Genomic DNA, 18,587 nt, shown 5'->3' on the forward strand with positions numbered 1-18,587 from the left:
GAAAATACCTACCCCTCACTTTTTTTTTTTTAAACCGAGACCACAGTCCACACTAAAGAGAAATCAGAAATGGTGTTTTATTGAACTAACATGCATTGTCTTACAAGCTACATCTCAGTGAAATTTCTGCCAAGAATAACATGTAGTTGGATGTCAAAATTTAACTGTAATGTTGACTTTAACTGTGATGTTACTGTAAAAATTGTTACATTTAAGTCAGCACAGACTGACGTGGACACATTTTTTTTTTTAAGTAGTTACTGTATACAGACCCACTCGACAGATGGTTAGCTACACCTACACAGTCTACTGAGAATCATTATACAAGCAGTATCACAATTTCTGACTTTTCAAACATAATCATGCTGATTATTTGAAATTGAAGGGTGTGTTATTTTTGCTCAGACATGTAAAAACTTCTCCACCTAAATTGCATATAGAAGTACAAAACATATAATGAGCATACTTAAGTGCAGCAGAGGTGCTTTAAAAACGCACGGTATTCTGCTATTGACAACCACGTTTAAGTACAGTAGAGCCCGCAGAGGGAGCTAAATTTGATCACGGGATTCCAGTTGTAGTAACAGAGCAACTTTATTGCGGTTATCCCAATTCGTCGCCGTTATTTTCCTCCCACACCATTGTCCGTAGTCCTTTGCTCACCTCGTAATCCAAAACAATGTCAGCAAGTGACACACTGTTCCCCTTAAGGTGTCTGGAACTCGCCGAGTATGAAATATGAACAGGTAAGTGCATACTGAAATGTTTATAGAGTGTTAACTGAACACGAATGAAGAGCCAAGAGACATTTTTATAGGCCTCAAAAGAAAAAGCAGCATCTCAACTGCTCCTTGGCCATAAATCTTTCTTGTGCATCTGGAAACAACACTGCAAGGCTTTGATGCCCCTAATCTAAAAAGATTGAAAAACACATCAGCATATGATTTGTCCATAAAAATAACCCTGGGACAAGCCAATATGCAGGACGAGCCAAATGCTCACAAAAGTTTTCTAATATTAGTAAAACATTAATAAATCTTAGCATTGGTAAAATACTAAAACATGTCCCAACTATTTATTTGTACAACAGTTCTACAATAGCCGCTTAGTAGTCAACAGTAATAAGTGGCAATATATGATGTTTTGTTTGTTAACCCCAACTCCAGCCAGCATAGCCGCAACTGCTTCCACTACTAGTGCAACCAGTGAAATACAAGTTGGTCAACGGTTGCTTTGGTGGCCTGTCAATGAGGTAATTTTAATTCATCTGGCTAACAACAAACTTAATTTTGTTGATTCACAGCATTTGAACATTATTGTTTTCGCTAGGAAGCCAACTGTTGAACTAGCTAGCTAGCTAGCTAGCCGGTAGTGGCTCAAGGACAACTTCACGGCATATTCATATGCATTGTTTTCATTAACATATCCTCTTTTTTGCCATCATTATGCTCTTCTACAAGATATCAACACTGTGTGCAGCTTTATCATACGCATAACATAACAACATAACATAACAACATAACATACGCTACTGAATGCAGAAAATTGAATCTCGAATTGCTACTGGAACCTGTGGCCAAAAAAATGAAACAGCATTCTGCATTCCCTTCTTCATGTACACAAATGTGCACATGATGTCACATCCTCCGACAGAGGGTGGAAAATTCAAACCCAAATCCAGTCTGCAAACTATTGGCGAGAGCCTTGCAGGAATTACCATTATGAACAGTTAAGGTGTTAATCTAAAAACATGTTCAATGGTCAAATAAAAAGGATATTGTGAGATATTTTTGGGCAAATTCTTAAAAAGTGCTTCTTTAAGTACACTTCCTGTGTGTCGTGTGCTTTACGTTTAATCCTTGCTAGAGAAAGAGTAAATGCAATTTTAAAAATAGCATGACATATAGCCAGTGGAAACAAGGTCATCTAGCCTTACCCATACTTATGGCAAATTATCAATAAATACTAAATCTATTTTTTTTTTTTTAATTGACTGGCTGGGTTCTGTATCTAGCGTGTTGATGCTCCAAGTTGCCCATGATCCCCTCCATAACGGTTATTTTTGACCAAACATGCAGATTATCTGTGTTCCTTTCAGACATAAGGAATTATAAGTGACACTTTTTTTTTTTTTTTTTTTTTTGCACCCGCCCACTAAAGTTGCTCCATCATTTGGCTTAAGTTCCCACTGACTGTTAATATAAAATGGCAAAATGAGTCAAATGATTCTTGCCCAATCAAGCTTATTGGTGGGAACCGTTGTACAATGTTACACAAAACATGGTCAACTTTGAAAGCTAATGGATTTGAATTCCGAAAAATATGGAGTCAATATAAAATTTCTGCCACTTTGTAAACAGCGCTACTCCTTTGTGATGCCTTAAAAAGACAAACTGAACAAATTGGCCATCTTAGAGGAGAGAAAAAGCTTTGGAATGGAGCTCGGGAAAAGGGAACATTTTTCGAGGGTCGGGGGGGCTGGCTGTTAGTGTCTGAAAGGAGATCTCCAGATCTCTTAAGGGAAGTCTCACAGAGCTGCCTCCCTTTTACTATATGAGGCAGCTGCAACCACAAACAGACAAGGTTTGTGTTTGGGAACACGTCCTCATATCCCAGACACAACAAGTCTTTATTTAGCGAGCCACACCCAATCAACTGCCACCGTGTCCCTTTCGCCTTCCTTTTGGCCACAGACAGAGAAAAAAGGTGAAAAACAACTAGACTAAATAGACTAATTATTTGGTGTATGCAATCAAGTTAACGAGATTCTAGGTCTATTTCAATGTCATTACCTTGATCATATGAATGAAGCCAGAGAGCAGAAATGTTCTTGTTAATGATGAAACTGAGCGGCACAAAGATGCGGAGAGGTTTCCACTATATGAAGCGGAATGTGTTGGACAGATTTATAAGGTTCAGGTTGACATAAAGCAAACAAGCCACTAAAAGACACTATGGAGGAGCCTTGCAGGCCACCATAAAAATGACAGGGCACACACATGCTAAATGTGCGCTTCGACAAAAGAAACTCGACATCCATCTGTTTCATAAAAGTCGAAGAAAAACAAGCCTTTTTTCCCCCTCTCTATTCTTTCTGTCTTAAAGAATATAGAAGACTGAGTAAAAAAACAAAACAAAACAAAAAAACAGGGGAGTTCACTGTTTGAAAATGAATGTATAAAATTAAGAGAGATAGCCGACTGCCTTTTGCAAGCAATTGTTGCTTTGTTGCACTGACCTTGTTGGCCTGGTCGGCCTGCTGGGTTAGATTTCTCCTGTCTTGCGCCCATCGACTGTTGGCCTCCTCTTGTTGTCTCTTCATTTCCTGCTGCAGACCAACAGCTTCCTCTTTTGAGCTGCACACCGAGTGTTGGAGCTCAGTAATTATCTACAGAATGGGAAAATGTGCATTGGTATGGTAAGACTTTAAAGCAAGGCTGACAATTGCACGATTTTGTGGCACGAACTAGTCGTATAGTGGTGTGACGTGTCCGTAAACCCGTCGTGACTGCGTGCCATGTCGGGGCAAAAATTTTAAAATGTTCAAAATTTTTGTCACGACAAAATTTGGCGACCGGGTCGTGAACTATGCGCAAACTGTTCGTGAACTCGTTGGGATGATGCGGGAAGGATGCGCGCCAGTGCGCGCCATGCCACGACTGTCACGAAGTGCCACGAATAGGGGTTGGGGAGGCCCCCTTTTTATATGGCGTGCCCAAGTCGGCACGACACCGTCTGAATTGCGCGAACCCGTCGTGCAAATGCGGGAAGTGCGTAAACTATGCGCAAACTATGCGTGAACTCGTCGTGTCAATGTGGACACGAATGGTCACACATTCGTGAACTCGTCGTGAACTATGCGTGAACAGTGCGGGAACCTCCCAGTTCGTGCCCCAAACTGGCATGACTTGCCACGACAAGATCGTGGCCAAAAGTCGTGCATGTGTCAGCCTTGCATTACTCTGTGACTAAAATAGACACATGAAATAAAAAAAAATAAAATAGATTTTTAATTATTTTTTTTATTTTTTTTAGATAATTTGGCGATACATGCTTATATTGAACAGGCCAAAGTTGCATAAAAAAAAATAATTAAAACAAACACAATTTGGAGGTACTTTAAATGCTTTTTACTGAAAAAAACAAAAAAAAAACAAAAAAAAAACAGTCCTTTTCCTCAGTCGGAAAAGGGTGGCGTGTCCTCTCCGGGTCGGGGATGAGATTCTGCCCCAAGTGGAGGAGTTCAAGTATCTTGGGGTCTTGTTCACGAGTGAGGGTAGGATGGCGCGGGAGATTGACAGGCGGATCGGTGCAGCGTCTGCAGTGATGCGGACTCTCTATTGGCCCGTCGTGGTGAAGAAAGAGCTGAGCCGAAAGGCGAAGCTCTCGATTTACCGGTCGATCTACGTTCCAACCCTCACCTATGGTCACGAGCTGTGGGTCGTGACCGAAAGAACGAGATCCCGGATACAAGCGGCCAAAATGAGTTTCCTCCACAGGCAGATAGGGTGAGAAGCTCGGTCATCCGGGAGGGACTCAGTCGAGCCGCTGCTCTTCCGCGTTGAGAGGAGCCAGCTGAGGTGGCTCGGGCATCTGGTTCGGATGCCTCCTGGACGCCTCCCTGGGGAGGTGTTCCGGGCATGTCCCACCGGCAGGAGGACCCGGGGACGACCCAGGACACGCTGGAGAGACTATGTCTCTCGGCTGGCCTGGGAACGCCTTGGAATCGGCGGTGGAGCTGGTTGAAGTGGCTGGGGAGAAGGAAGTCTGGGTTTCCCTCCAAAAGCTGCTGCCCCCGCGACCCGACCCCGGATAAGCGGTAGTAGATGGATGGATGGAAAAAAAAATAAAAATAAAAAACAGTATAAATACAATTTGAAGATCCATGCTTTTAACTGCAAATATCAAAGCCCTGGTTGTTCTTAAAAAAAAAAAAAAAAAAAAAAAAAAAAAAAAAAAAAATCATCATCACAGGTTCAAATAAAAATGTACAGAATTTGTGTTTTTGTGTCTTTCCACGTTTCATCCACTGTTGTTGTAGGTAATCCCAACTACATGATCAAGTGTACGTGTGTGGGGGCGGTGAGGATCACGAATTGCCAGGAAACTTGATTTAAGAGTGCCTGATTCCAGTCGTGATTGAAATCTCAGGGACTTAAAACCCATCAGAATGTGTAACAAGATACAAGATAACGCAATAGGCCAACAAAGTGGAAAATCTGCTGACGGAGCAGATTTACAAACAGAGGCTTAGATGAGGATCAAGTTGGAACGGAAACATGTTGGCATTCTGACAAAATGTCTATCCTACAATTGGAACAGACCAAATAACGTATTTAACACTTTGAATAAAGAAAGGCATTTGAACTTGTTTCCAACAGTCCTGTGCACAGATATGAGGCCACTATTACATTTGTTACCATCATCATCATCATCATCATCATCATCATCATCATCTGGTTCCCCACCACAGTGGCAAGAGATCTTGCCAAGCTGCAGCAGGTGATTGGTTCTGCAGAAAAGGTGATCGGCCCACCCTGGTCGTGGCCTCTTTATCTTGCTCTCTTCTGGGAAAAGGCTCCGTCTGCTTAAAGGGATCGTTCGGATTTTTTGACATGAATCTCAATTTGATCCTCACCTCCAGTGTGTGCGATCAGCACTGACTTACCCCTGATAGCGTTCTATGACACGAGTTCTGGTCCGGTGCTGGACGAGAGGAAAATAGTCCAGCAAGCTGGCTGGGGTCACGGAAATAAAAGCGTTTTTCTTCTAAAAACAATTTGTGTTCAAAAGAGTGATACATTTGCATCACAATACTCCTTTTTTGAAAAAAGTCAGACGCCATTACCGCCAGTCACTACTTTTCTGTTCGTTCGCATCACTGCGCGTCGCCCTGTAGACGGCTAATCGACGCACTGCAGCCAGCTGATCCTTCCACTTTCGAAAAGACAAACAACTTCTAGCGGAAATGCTTCTTAATCTAAGTAGTAATGAAAATACATTCCACATGTGCAGTGGATTTAGATGATGGTCACCTACAATCACGACTTTCCCACAGTGGAATAGAAGAAAAAAAAAGGGGGGGGGGAAATGGATGAGAAAGGGGAAAAACACAACTTCCTTTTTGAAGCGCTCAGCCACTTTGTGTTGGTGAACTTGCGGTGCACGCCAAGATGAAAAGGGACTGCTTTGGCTTGAAAATCTCCCAGTCAAAAATTAACATTCTATTTAAGCCATCGTCAGGGAAAGGCAAGATGAGAGAGGAGAGCCAAGCAGACAGAGGTATGGAGGGGAGGCATGGGGGGTGCTGTTCCTCGCTTTGGGCCAGACAGATAATTGTTTACTGTGTGCAAACTGGAGGACCGGCCCTGCTGGAATTTGCACAGTGTGTGGGAGAACAGCAGAAACAGGGAGGAAGATTAGTCTTTTTTTTATTGTTGTTGTTGTCAGAGGGATCGCCACATGAGCCCTACAAATGGCACATTATTATGGTAATACATCACTTGGAGATGTAATAATTACTTGGCATTATGAATTCCTTTCAGCTCCGAGGCTTGAAAAGGCAGATGTCTGCTTATTCGCAGTATTTCTAGGACTCTTTTAGTTAATCTTTGCTTTTCGATATGGAGCAACATACTGAGGACCTTTTTTTTGGTTTTCCTTTTTCATTAAAAGGACTGCATTGGTTCTGTCCTTTTGGCTGTAAAGAAAATCACAACTGAGCAGACACCGAACAAAAATATAAACCAACTGTTTTGGTTTTGCTGCTATTTTCCACAAGGTTTTTTTTCAATGTACACAAAAATAACAATTTCTCTCAATTCTTGTTAACAACTGTCTAAATCTGTTATTGAGCACTTCGCCTTTGCCTATATTATCCATCTACCTCACAGGTGTGAACAGCATCAGTATATATCAAAGGCACAAAAAACAAATAAACATGCTTTCTCAAGCTGTCAAGGACATAGCGAGAAGCGATCGATCGATGTAACACAAAATAAATTCTAGCCAATCCCAAAGCAGAAGAAAGAAATCACTTGAAAAGTCAAAATAATAACAATGGGTGGAAGTGGTATGGACTGATAAGGAAGTGGAATATAACACACTTCAAAATGTTATACCTCACGGTCAAGTTAAAAGTTCAAAGTTGTTTTTAATATTTTAGCAATGTTATAGTGACCATAATATCGCTGGAATGTTAATCAATAGAGCACATTATTTTGCCATAATTCATGGGGGGTGGAAAGTTCCAAATGATGAAAATAAATCTTTTATCTACACCCCTATCCAGTTCATCACATCCTGTCAGTTTTGCCACTAAATAGGTCGCTTGCACATCGTAATGCATCATGGGAGTTTTTTCTTCGGGCGCCATCTTGGGTGTCCGCCGGTTCACAAGGTACACTCGCGAGTTACACGGTAGAGCTTATCAACCTGATGTAATTTTCGCAGTATTTTCACGATTTACCGGAAGATCAAAAACAACGATACAGGCAGAAGGTGTCTCTGTGTGGCGGGATTGATCCTAATTACGTCCTGACCAAGGGTGATTTTTTTTTTGACGGAGAAAGCTTGCTGGCCAAATGTGACATCTCTGGACATCTTTCCCTACCTCGTGTTGACAACATGCTCCATAACACGCCAACAAATCCCTGGAGGCTTACAATTATTTTGTAAGCGGGTGGATACAGAGTGTAAACTTTAACATCGCATCAGAAGAAACTGTTGCTGTTGCACGTAAGTAAACCACATGGTGTTGGTAATTCTGCACACAAAAATGTTGATTTGTTCTCAGGCTTCCTGTTATCATTGTGTTTACATGCACAGCTGGGTTTACCTGATGTGGTTTTTCTAATCATTTCATAACAGGCAAATATGGCAGAGCGTATAAGAATAAAAAGTAACTATGCACAGCCTCCCCGTGGCTTAATTAAATTTAATGCTACCCTTTCACTAGTTACATGTTACTTAATCAACTTATTCTAAATGGTTAAGGTTAACCACTCTCAGAGGACGTATTTTTAGTTTCAGTTTCCAGTACAATAAAACGTGTTCATGGTAACTACTGAGCATACTGACAGCTTTTCTTATGATCTCACGGTTAAGGAGGCTGTCACAACACCCAATTTCTGTCTGGTGCCGGATGGCAACAATTCCCATCACTTGTCACGACAACACCAATATTATTACCAGGTATGTATGGCTTTACTTTTTGTAGTTTCTTATTTAATTCTATGTTTCATATTTTCATTACAATGTTTGTAATATTTTCAGATTCAGGCACAGATGAGTTTAACTGGACGGGACTTCTGCGACTTTGTGGTGTGGACAAAGTGTGATTGAGCGAGTCCACCCAGATCGCTCGTTTTGGCCAGTTGGAAAAGCCAGAGTTTTTTTTTCCCAAAATCCCCTCCTTACCTGAACTGCTCGGGAGAGCATTTACTAGATCAGCAGTGGACTTCCAGTGTTCCTGCTCAGCCGCTGTCACCTACCACTTGCTCATGTACTTCAAAGATGCGGAATAAAGTAGTTTTTTGTGCTGCAGCAGATTGTAAAATCAAATGATATCACTTGAAGTGTACCAATCTAGACTGCCAAAAGGACAGTGGTTTTGTGACAAGTGTGAAACAAGGATTATTGGGAAAACTCTAACACAGTACTGGTACTTGTCTTACATTAAACAAATTTAAAAGAGAGCAACTTTTTCCTCTGTACATAGCATAATGAAAGTCATTGCGTACCCCATCAACATTACATCATACCGTCATCTCAGGATGGTAGGCACCTGTGCTAAAATAAACTACATTAATTAACAGTTCAATTTTTAACCCTGAAATTACTACATCTAATCATTATTCACTTCATTTTTTGTGCTTTTAGAAATAATAGAGATTTTTGCCATTACTTTAAGAGGGACCATATTGCACATTGAGTCAAATCCTGTCATTTGTATTATGTATAGCTTTGTAAACAAACCCAACAATAGAATTTGTATAAACGCTGCCTTTATTAGCGCCAAACAAACAGTTGCATGTTGTCCTCCTCCAATGCTTTGATGCTCGCCTTCGTTTCCATCATGTCATTGGCAATCAAGTCGGTGCGGCATGAGATCCCTAAAGAAAAAAATAAAGAAAAAAATCACAAAAAAATACGGTACAAGTAATAGGTTTAATATAGTAAAGTAGTATAGTTTTTTTGTCAGTGTAAAAGAAATGTACACATTTTGTTGCATTTTTTAATGTATGAACATTGCTACAGGCAAATACTTATTTCTATAAACACTTCCAAATGTCTCTAAAATATAAGGTGCGTGTACACACACAAACATAAACACATACATTCACTCATGCATACAATATATCATGTAATGAATTCTGAGTGGCATACCAGAGTCAATGATGTCAGCAGTACTTGAGGGTACAGGTTACTGGAGCCATCTGGCTGCATAACTGCAACAATCTCTGCCACTTCGAGTCGTCTTTTCTTTGCTTGTCTCTCCTGTGCACGTTCATATCTTGGCACCGACTGGGCTGAGACATAGATGTTGTAACTTAATTGGGACCCAACTTTAATGTTGGAGCCCAGTCGGGATGATTGGACAGAAAAACGGGCGCAGGGCGACCTGTTAAAATAAACAAATATATAAACAAATAAAATATGGAAAGACTGGTTATTTTGCCGCAGTAGGGTGGCCGTGAATAAGTTCTTTAGCATGATGTGTAGGCTACCGGGGGTCTGTTTTCTTGCATCACCCCCTTCTGTCTCTTTTTTCCAAGTTCACATTTTGCCACCAAAAAACATGTTATCGGCATTAAGAGCCCAAGACTAATCAATCCAATTTCAGCAGTAAACACTTTGCACTGGCACTACTTGGGTGAAAATGTTCGATGTTAGCTTTCGGCTAACGTCCGCTAGCCAGCTTGTACTACCGAACTTGCTTGCTCATGAATCCAAAACATAAGCAACTTGCCCATATATGGGCGGTCGAAACGTTATTAATCCTCATGCATTAAATAAAGGTAAACAAGCTTACCGCTCACAAAGTGATGGCTGCACACACGAGCCCAAAGTAACGACTTCCCTCCGGAGTCAGCACTCCTCTGTCTCCAGGCCCTGGTTCCTAGTTATTTTCGGAATTCGGAAGAAAGGCCGACCATTTTCCCCCTTGGCTTTGTTCGAACAGCCAACGATGCAGCAACAATGTACCATTTTAAACGCAGACAACAAACGTGATAGATACGTGTTAGACCGAATCACTACGTAAATGGAGGCCACCCAGCATGGCGACTACGACAAATCCGAGGCGGAAGTGACGACATGTGCAAGCGACCTATTTGTTAAAAAGACTTGCACATCGTTAAGTCGGCCTATCAGGCTATAAAGCAGCAGGAGGCGCTAGAAGTCAAAATTGGAATTTTATCCAATCAAAAGCTCGAAGAAACTAATCTCTGGAAAAGACAAAATGACACGGGTGAATAAGGCCAAGCGTGGACTCACTGGGAAGTAGTTTATACTATGTTGTTTTATACTCGATCATCAATTTTACACATTTGTTAGTGTGATTTTTACGCTTCAAATTATTTTAAATATTTTACAAATCGAATGCGTTGTTTTGCCGTGTCATGTTAACTGTAAGCTTTTGACTAAACAGGATGCCACACCGAAGCGGCATTTTCTGTCCCCGGATGTTAACGTCTCCATGGGACTCTTTCGGGGCCGAACGGTTCCATTGTAACCGCCGTTGAAAAGCCTTTCGGCAGTGGTTCTGCAGCACCGGTCGTCTGATTAGGATTAGCAGGGCCGTGTTGCCATCTGTCATCTGATTGGCCGACAGTAACGCAGCAAGCAACGCCGTGGCACACGCCCATTTGCTTGTTTTATGCGAGAGAGGCAGAGGCACCAGAGGCAGATTGGTATTGCGCTTAACTCAAAAGCGTTCTCCACAATAACTATCTGGTACCGCTCCACGGTAATTTGCTTGCGAACGGCGGGACATTCTGTATCATAATTTGAGTTGATTGGAGGATGTAGCACTGTATATATTTGTTTTAACCAATCACAGTCACGGATGAAAAAGTTGTCTTGTCGAAGGGGGGAAAAAGCACAAACATCTTAGCAGCTAGAAATGTACGAAGCGTCTCTCGCTGTTCAACATTCGACAAGGAAACGGTGAGTAATTCTGCAAGAACAGGATTAATTGCAGCATTCATTCGTCCATGTTAGGTTTGTTTGTGAGCAACGGCATCGGCTCTGGCTTCCTGGTTTCGTTACATGTCCCGCCTCCAAACACAATGTCGCTCTGATTGGTGGAAATCAACGGGGTCGGTACGAGATGTATTCTCTGGAGTTTGTGAATTCACAAATTCCGCGAGAATTCATGTTGTGGGAGGAAGGTTATAGTGTACCATGAGTCAAAAGCAGGGTGATAATAGACATGGACACGAGTGCAACACAGGAGAGCGAGCCAAGCTTACTTTGACCTTTGAACGGAAAGTTTATTTATAATAAGTACAAAGACGGACGGGACTGCTAATAAGAACGCAAGAAAATTTCCGTAATGTCGTAGAATTCAAATTCTTAATTTGAGGGACCTTTAACAAATATGAGATTAACTCATTGACTGCCAGCCATTTCAGAAAATGTCAACATTTTTAATACCAATGTGATATTACGTTCAATAATTATATATAAACCGAATCTACCAAATAACAGAATAGACTGCCTACATTTTGTCCCGTCCCGTTCTTTTATAATTGATAGTAGAAAAATGTAGGTTTGCCAAAATACAGCCATTTCTCCCATGGACTCTGAAACTTTGATTATTTGGTATAAAATGGGGCAATGATGTCATCTACCGGTGGTTGGGCATCAGTAAAGTTGTTTCCAAGTTTGATACTTACTGTGGAGCATAGTCAGGTTAGCCCCCATTTATCTCCGCTGTAAAAAATACAATTGACAAGTATACTTGTCAAAGGCAGTGAATGATTAAAATCGATTAATTAATTAATTAATTACAAATCCTGTACTCAATTAGATGAATTTTTTTAATTGCCTGACAGGATTAGTCATAAAGTCTTAAAGCCTATACGAGTAGAAAGAAAAACACAAGGTGCAACCACCCATTCAATGTTGTTTTGTATTTTCCCATCAAGTGGAAATCTATCAAATGCAACAAGTGGAGTAATAAATCCGATTTTGTTTATTTATGCCGCCGAGGTCAAATGTGAGCATCATTCGAGTAGCTTATCAAGTGGTGCTATGGCAGAAATAAATGAGTCCTATTTGCATAGTCAACCTGAACTTTAACCTCATTCTAGCAGAGTGTGATACACTTGCATGGTATCTGTTGCTGTGCGCCTCCCGTGGCCAATTCCCTCCTCCTTCCTCCCTTGATGGATGGTCAAGGATAAAAGCAATGATCTCCCACCAGTATCACAGCTACGACCCGCTGGAGCCTCATCATTAAGAAAGCGGAGGAGAAAGAGCGAGAACGGTTCACAGGTCACCCACTCGCAGCGCGATGCTGCACAAGAGAGACACTAATTAGGGCCCGATTGCGTATGGTGGACAAAAGCAGAGTGGTATCGTGCGATACGGGGCCGTGGGTGTGCGTACTCGCGTAAATGTGCCCTTAATGGAGCTCCCTCCGGATAATGTATGGCCGTGGTATGTTTTTAATTGGGCTATTAAGCATGCGGCGGAGCGCAGGAGCGATGGCCCCTGTCAGAAAAGGAGGGGTTAACAACTGAGGTTAGCCTTTGCGGTTCAAAGGCCTCTTGTTTACATTTGACTGGGCTGGCCCCCAAGGGGCTACGCAAACACGGGACCCTCCATTCAGCATTTACCTTTGTAAAACAACGCCGCCCCCAGCTTGTGACAAATAGTCGCCATTAATCATATATATGCTGTTTGTATAAAAACACTCACTTCTTGCATAAATGTCTCTACTAATATTTTTAGAATTGATTAATCGATCGATTATTTCATCGACTGACTAATTGGATTAATTTTAATATTGCATTTAAGTGTATTACAAAAGCACCTAGCCCCCCACCCCCCACCCCCCCACCCCTCTCCCCCGATTACTGTTTATTAACCAGTGATTGATGTTTACTTCCCACTTCCTGTATTTGTATAGTGATTAAAAAAAGGGGAGAGGGTTCATGTTGTACTATGATACCGGTTTAGTCATTGTTTTCCTAGGTAAAAAAAGATATTTGCAAATGTCTTATTTTGATTAAACACAGAAGATAATCAGTCTTGTTTCATCATGAACTACATACTGTACGTCAGTGAACAAATACTGTTGATATGCTAAAATCAGCAAATTCGGACAACTTTTAAAAAATGACTCCAAACGATTACTCGATTGTTAAAATAGTTGTTGATTAATTTGATAATCAATTACTTGTCGATTAATTTTGACAGCTCGTCTCTACAACAACACCATCTGCCGAGTGAGCGGATGAAGGACTCGTGTAAACAACTAAAATTATCACAACACAACTTTTTACTGCACAATGTTATTTTGAAGCTACAGAATATTCTAAGAGCTAACTATTGCCAGTCACAAGAAGGAACATGCAAACCTGGCAAAAGCCAGATTGAAATTGTGATTCACTCAAGGGAGTTCTTCACATTATCAAACTGGGACTGCTCCACAATGATTTGCTCGGGAAAGGCGGGACATTCTGTACAATACTTCAAGCTGATTGGACTATGCGGCATCATGCATGTTTGTTTTGACCAATCATGGCCACGGATGAAAATGTCATCTTCGTTCTCGTCGAAGGGGGCCGGAAAGCACATTCTTTTCCAGCTAAAAATGCCCGAAGCACCTTTCACTGTTCGGTGGAAATCAACGGGCTTGGTACAAGATGTATTGTCCGGCGTGTGTGAACTCACAAATACCGCGAGAATTCATCTTGCAGGGCAAGGTTAGAGTTACGACATACCACCTCCAAAACTCCGTTTTACTCTGCATTTCATGGCATCTGGGTAATTTCTGTGCGCTGTGACAATTTGTGCTGGCCTCTTCCTGTGCTGTTGTTTGGAGTGCAGGAGCCAATGTTACGCCGTTTGGGAACATACCATGCAAGACTCGGACACTCGTCAAACAGAGTGCTTTACCCTACACAAGTGTGCAGCGGAATTCTGTGCATCACTAACCCAACCCTAAGATCTTTTAGTTTGGTTTGTTTATTTTTCCTTTTCGACATGTTATTACAACGGACTTCCAACACCTCATTTAGCCATATCAACAATATCAAAAAAGAAAAAGGGCTGACGGTTTGAAGCTGTGGCTTATTAAAACCCTAAGATCTTAATAAGGGTGACAGATTAATTTTATTTCTTATTTATTTGTTCATTTATTTCAGGGAGCAATCAACATCAACAAGATATTAATTTTCAATACTCCACTAAAACCTGGACTGAAAAGTAGTGAGAGGAAGAAAAACTTAATGGTTCGAATGTTTTTCACTTTTGACGTATGCTTCCTCACTTCTGCCCGTGTGTGTGCATTAAATGTTGTTAGTGTATAAAAGCAATTACCTGTGCAGACCTGGCAAGCGTCTGAGTGTACTCCTTTTCAATGTGCTTTAACCGGATGTTGGTCTGTAAACACGGAGAAAAAGAGAGAAAGAGGGAGGTGAGTATGAGCTATTACACAGTGCTCAGAATTATAATCAACTTACAGTCTCACGAATAAGCTATTTGTTCTCCCTAAATGATTTCAATCTGAAGCAAATTTTAACTTCTCAAAGTTATTATTCTATTTCTATGATTATTTTATATATAAAGGGAAATATCATCCAAACCTTCCCAGTCAATATAAAATAGTGAATTGCTTCTTCAATGGTGAGTTAACTGTGATTAGCCAGTTTTTAGAAAGCTCAGTTTCCAGTTTCACTGGCCACACCGAGGTCTGACCACAGCCAAATTTGTCAAATCAAAAATCTCTTCATTAGTACCTGTCAGACAAAATGATGCAGACTACGTATTATGGCACAAACCAAAGAAATTCAAGAACAAATGAGAAAAAAAGCAATTGAAATACATAAATCCGGAAAAGGTTATTGATGCAGGAAACCACGGTCAGCGCCATGATGCACAAATGAAAAAAAAAGTGGGAAAAGCGGTGAAACTTCTCTGGAACCAAAATTTCCCCAAGAGTACGAGGACGACTCATAACAGGTCACAAAGGAAGCCAGGATAACATCTAAAGAACTGCAGGCCTCACTTGCCTCAGTTAAGGTCAGTGTTCATGACTCAATGACACAGACGCTGGGAAAAAATGGAATGCGTTCCATGGCGAAAACCACTTCTGACAAAAACAAACACAAAGATTCCTCTCACGTTTGACCAAAAAACAGCTTGATGATCCACACGTCTTTTAGGGGAAAAACTCTGGACCGACGAGACAAGTTGAAATGAAAAACAACACAGCCTTTGATTAAAGGAACACCACACCAACAGTTAAACAAGGTGCTGGCAGTGTGATGGTCTGGGGCTGCTCTACTATTTCAGGAACTGGATGACTAGGGGTGCAACGATTTCAGATTTTGGTGTACGATTCAAGTCTTTAGTGTATAGTTTATAGTAAAGAAAAAAACACGGTTTTACGGTTAATCTTATAAACATTAAGAAAATCACATCAGCATTCTTTGAAAATATTTTATACAATATATTAATATATTATTATATTTTTAAACAACAATAACTAAAAATACATTTAAAAGAGTTGCTGCCTTTTAAAACAAATACAGCAGACTAGACAGACTGCTGGTATGCTCTTAAAATAGGGCATAGGCACTATGTATAACAAGTGGACGGTATGTACCCTCTTTTTCTTTCATCTTAAAAAAAAAATCACCTTTTTCTTTCATCTTTCAATTTCTTTTCATTTTAATCATGCTTACCGGTGAAATGTTCATCCACCTTTAAAATGGTGATTTGTGCAGTTTACCGCATTTTGCAGCCAAATGCCGAGATAAGTTTCTTGGGAGTACTAAGATGGCGGCCCCGCGGCTTCAAAAGTCTCGGCCTATGGCCGATCCAGCGCGTGGCTGTGGATGGTGTGCCGAGTGGTGTGCCGTTGGTTCCCGGCCGAGGGGCTTGACCGTTGCACCCCACGGGGCCTCCATCTCGCTCCGCTCGCCGCTGGCGCCGCCTCGGTTCGACCTCCCCTTTCCCCACGCACACTCAAACTGGTCCAGGCTGCCTCGGAACCCAGCCGTCGGGTACGCAAGTCTCCCCGCACGTTCAGAGCTGAACCCTGTGTTATGCGCCCGCTAAATGGACGGTGTGGAAACAGAAAAAAGTGCTGTTCTGTTGTGAGCGTAAATAACTGGTGTCGTTGAACGGCTGCGGTTTGATAATCCTGACATTTAAAAACCACGGTTAATTGTAAAACCGGTTAATTGCCGCATCCCTATGGATGACTATCAATGACTAATGGACATAACACTGCATTCTGTGGTATGACATTGACAGGGAAGTTCATGCTCAAAACCATAGAAAAATGACAACTTTTTTTCATTTACAAACTTCATTTTATGATTAGAGATGTCTTCGTGAGATATCACAATTGTTTAGATTATCCGAAACACTTAAGTGTGACAAACGTGCAAAATAAATAAATACATGAAAGCACATACTTTTTCACAGCTTGTATGGAGGACACACACCATACACTTGCTGTGACCTCGTGTGCCCCCACTCCCTCCCCCCTCCCTATAGAAGAGGCCTGCAGCCTGTTGGCTCTGGGCCACGAGGATAGTGACTGTGCATGCTGCACGTTGGACGCCATATCTATTTGATCTCATGCCAACAATGCATCACTTAACAACAAGGTTGGGTGTCAGGGAAATTAAAAACCTAGCTGCCAATTAGCTACGGGGAACAGACGGGAGACAACATTCAAGTGAAGACAAACTGTTGAGGCTGTTGTCAGAGGTTCATTGAGTGCCGCTCGCCTCTTTGTTTTGCGTTGTTTTCCTAATGGGAAGCCGGCCAGCCGAGAGGCAAAGATTGCCAGAGTCCATTATGAGACGCTGCTCCCGACAACTCGCAGCACCGCCACACTTTCAAAAGGAGGCTTAACAGTGAGTGGAGGGAGATAATGAGTTGTGATGCAGATGTCAATGGCTGCTCATTTGCCAGGTGAAGAGATTCATAACGAGTATTGTAATTCTGTCTGCACTATGAGGCATGTAGAAGAATACAATCACTGGACACACAATTATGAATTGTATCATACCGAAGAGTCATCTCAATGATATGCTCCCAATTAATTCAAGTACAATACAGTTCAAAATTACAAACAAAAAATCCATCTCTATGGAGCCTATCCCAGGTGACTAACGCGCTGTCCGACTCCCGATGTTGGATTGGTGTATAGGCCTTAAGACAGCAAAATCGCTACTGACAACATTTGGTTTCATTAATCATGATTGATTTGTTTTATTTCATTCTTTAAAGAAAAGAAATGAAAAGTGGCAGAAAGAAGTAAGATTTGTAATACAGTCTTAACGTGGTTCACTTTTCGCGGTCTCGCTGTATCGCGGATTTTTTTTTAAGTGCAATTTTGCATATTTTTTTACAGTAATATACCCATTTTATAAAATTTATGAAGGTTTGAACATTGTCAATGTTTGAACAAGAGAGAAATGTGAGAACATGTAAATGCCTCAATGAGAAAAGTGTTTAAATTGTGCGGTCGGGGATTTTAGAGCCTTAAAACATTTATAAGAGTTGTAAAACATAAAGCTAACTACTTTGCGGATTTCATTTATTGCGGGTATTTTTTGGAACCTAACCCCAGCGGAAAACGAGGGAACACTGTAACACAAAATGAATGACTACAGTTGAGGCACAACTGCAAACCCAACAAATTTTCAAAACTATCAAAAAATAATTCAATAAAATAATGTAAAGTAGACAGACTTCAGTCTTTTTTTTTTTTTATCAAATAAACAACAAGCATTTTTTTAATTGTCAAAAATATCAATCTCTCTGAAAGTAGAGCCTATTAATTAAAGGAAATGGATGTCATTTTCGGACTTAGCAGCACAGAATTAAAAAATACAAAATATTGGCCAGTATAATAAAGGATGCCAGCAAATGGGACTGTGTTACACGGGAACAGAGAGAAAGAATTTAAAAAAAAACAGCTTTTCAAGGGTGATTTTTGGGTAGATCAACCCTAGACTCGTTGCCAGCCAATCACATAGACACAAACAACCATTCACACACATTATGTCTAAAGTGAACATATTTTTTTTGGAGGCAGGGAGCAGCACTCTTGTACTGACATCCGGCGACAGACATACCGAACGCACCGCTGACTGCAAGACTGCAATCAACACCTAAGCAGCGTTTGCACTCATTTTCAAAACACTTCCTGACCAACACCGCTAACATATTGTTATTATCTTGGGGCCTCCACCCCACTTCTGACGCAATTGTCACTGAACTCACTGGATTTGAACCATGGTCTATTCAGCTGACCCCAAAACGACTGGTCTTGGGGGGTCCTGTTCACTGAGTACATCACAAATGGCCTCAATGTTAAACATTCAACTTTG

General features: G+C 41.2%; 1 protein-coding gene and 2 long non-coding RNA genes across 3 annotated transcripts in view; 1 reads left to right on the forward strand and 2 right to left on the reverse strand.

Moving 5' to 3' along the window:
* Positions 1–18,587, reverse strand: part of cep112 (centrosomal protein 112) — a 155,297-nt gene that overhangs the window by 41,623 nt on the left and 95,087 nt on the right. Inside the window, exons 22-23 of the mRNA XM_077533040.1 lie at positions 14,554–14,616; positions 3,239–3,388 (exon numbers count right to left, since the gene is read on the reverse strand). Of these exons, the coding sequence (XP_077389166.1) occupies positions 3,239–3,388; positions 14,554–14,616 (213 nt within the window). The remainder of the gene's footprint in view (positions 1–3,238; positions 3,389–14,553; positions 14,617–18,587) is intronic.
* LOC144026403 (uncharacterized) lies at positions 7,363–9,104 on the forward strand. Its single transcript, XR_013285128.1, has 3 exons — positions 7,363–7,737; positions 8,107–8,193; positions 8,275–9,104. It is a non-coding gene; the product is annotated as an uncharacterized LOC144026403 (long non-coding RNA).
* Positions 8,989–10,454, reverse strand: LOC144026408 (uncharacterized). Its single transcript, XR_013285130.1, has 3 exons — positions 10,034–10,454; positions 9,388–9,622; positions 8,989–9,113 (listed from the first exon to the last, which is right to left on the reverse strand). It is a non-coding gene; the product is annotated as an uncharacterized LOC144026408 (long non-coding RNA).

The sequence above is a fragment of the Festucalex cinctus genome, chromosome 1 (genome assembly GCF_051991245.1).
Source record: "Festucalex cinctus isolate MCC-2025b chromosome 1, RoL_Fcin_1.0, whole genome shotgun sequence".
NCBI lineage: Eukaryota > Metazoa > Chordata > Actinopteri > Syngnathiformes > Syngnathidae > Festucalex > Festucalex cinctus.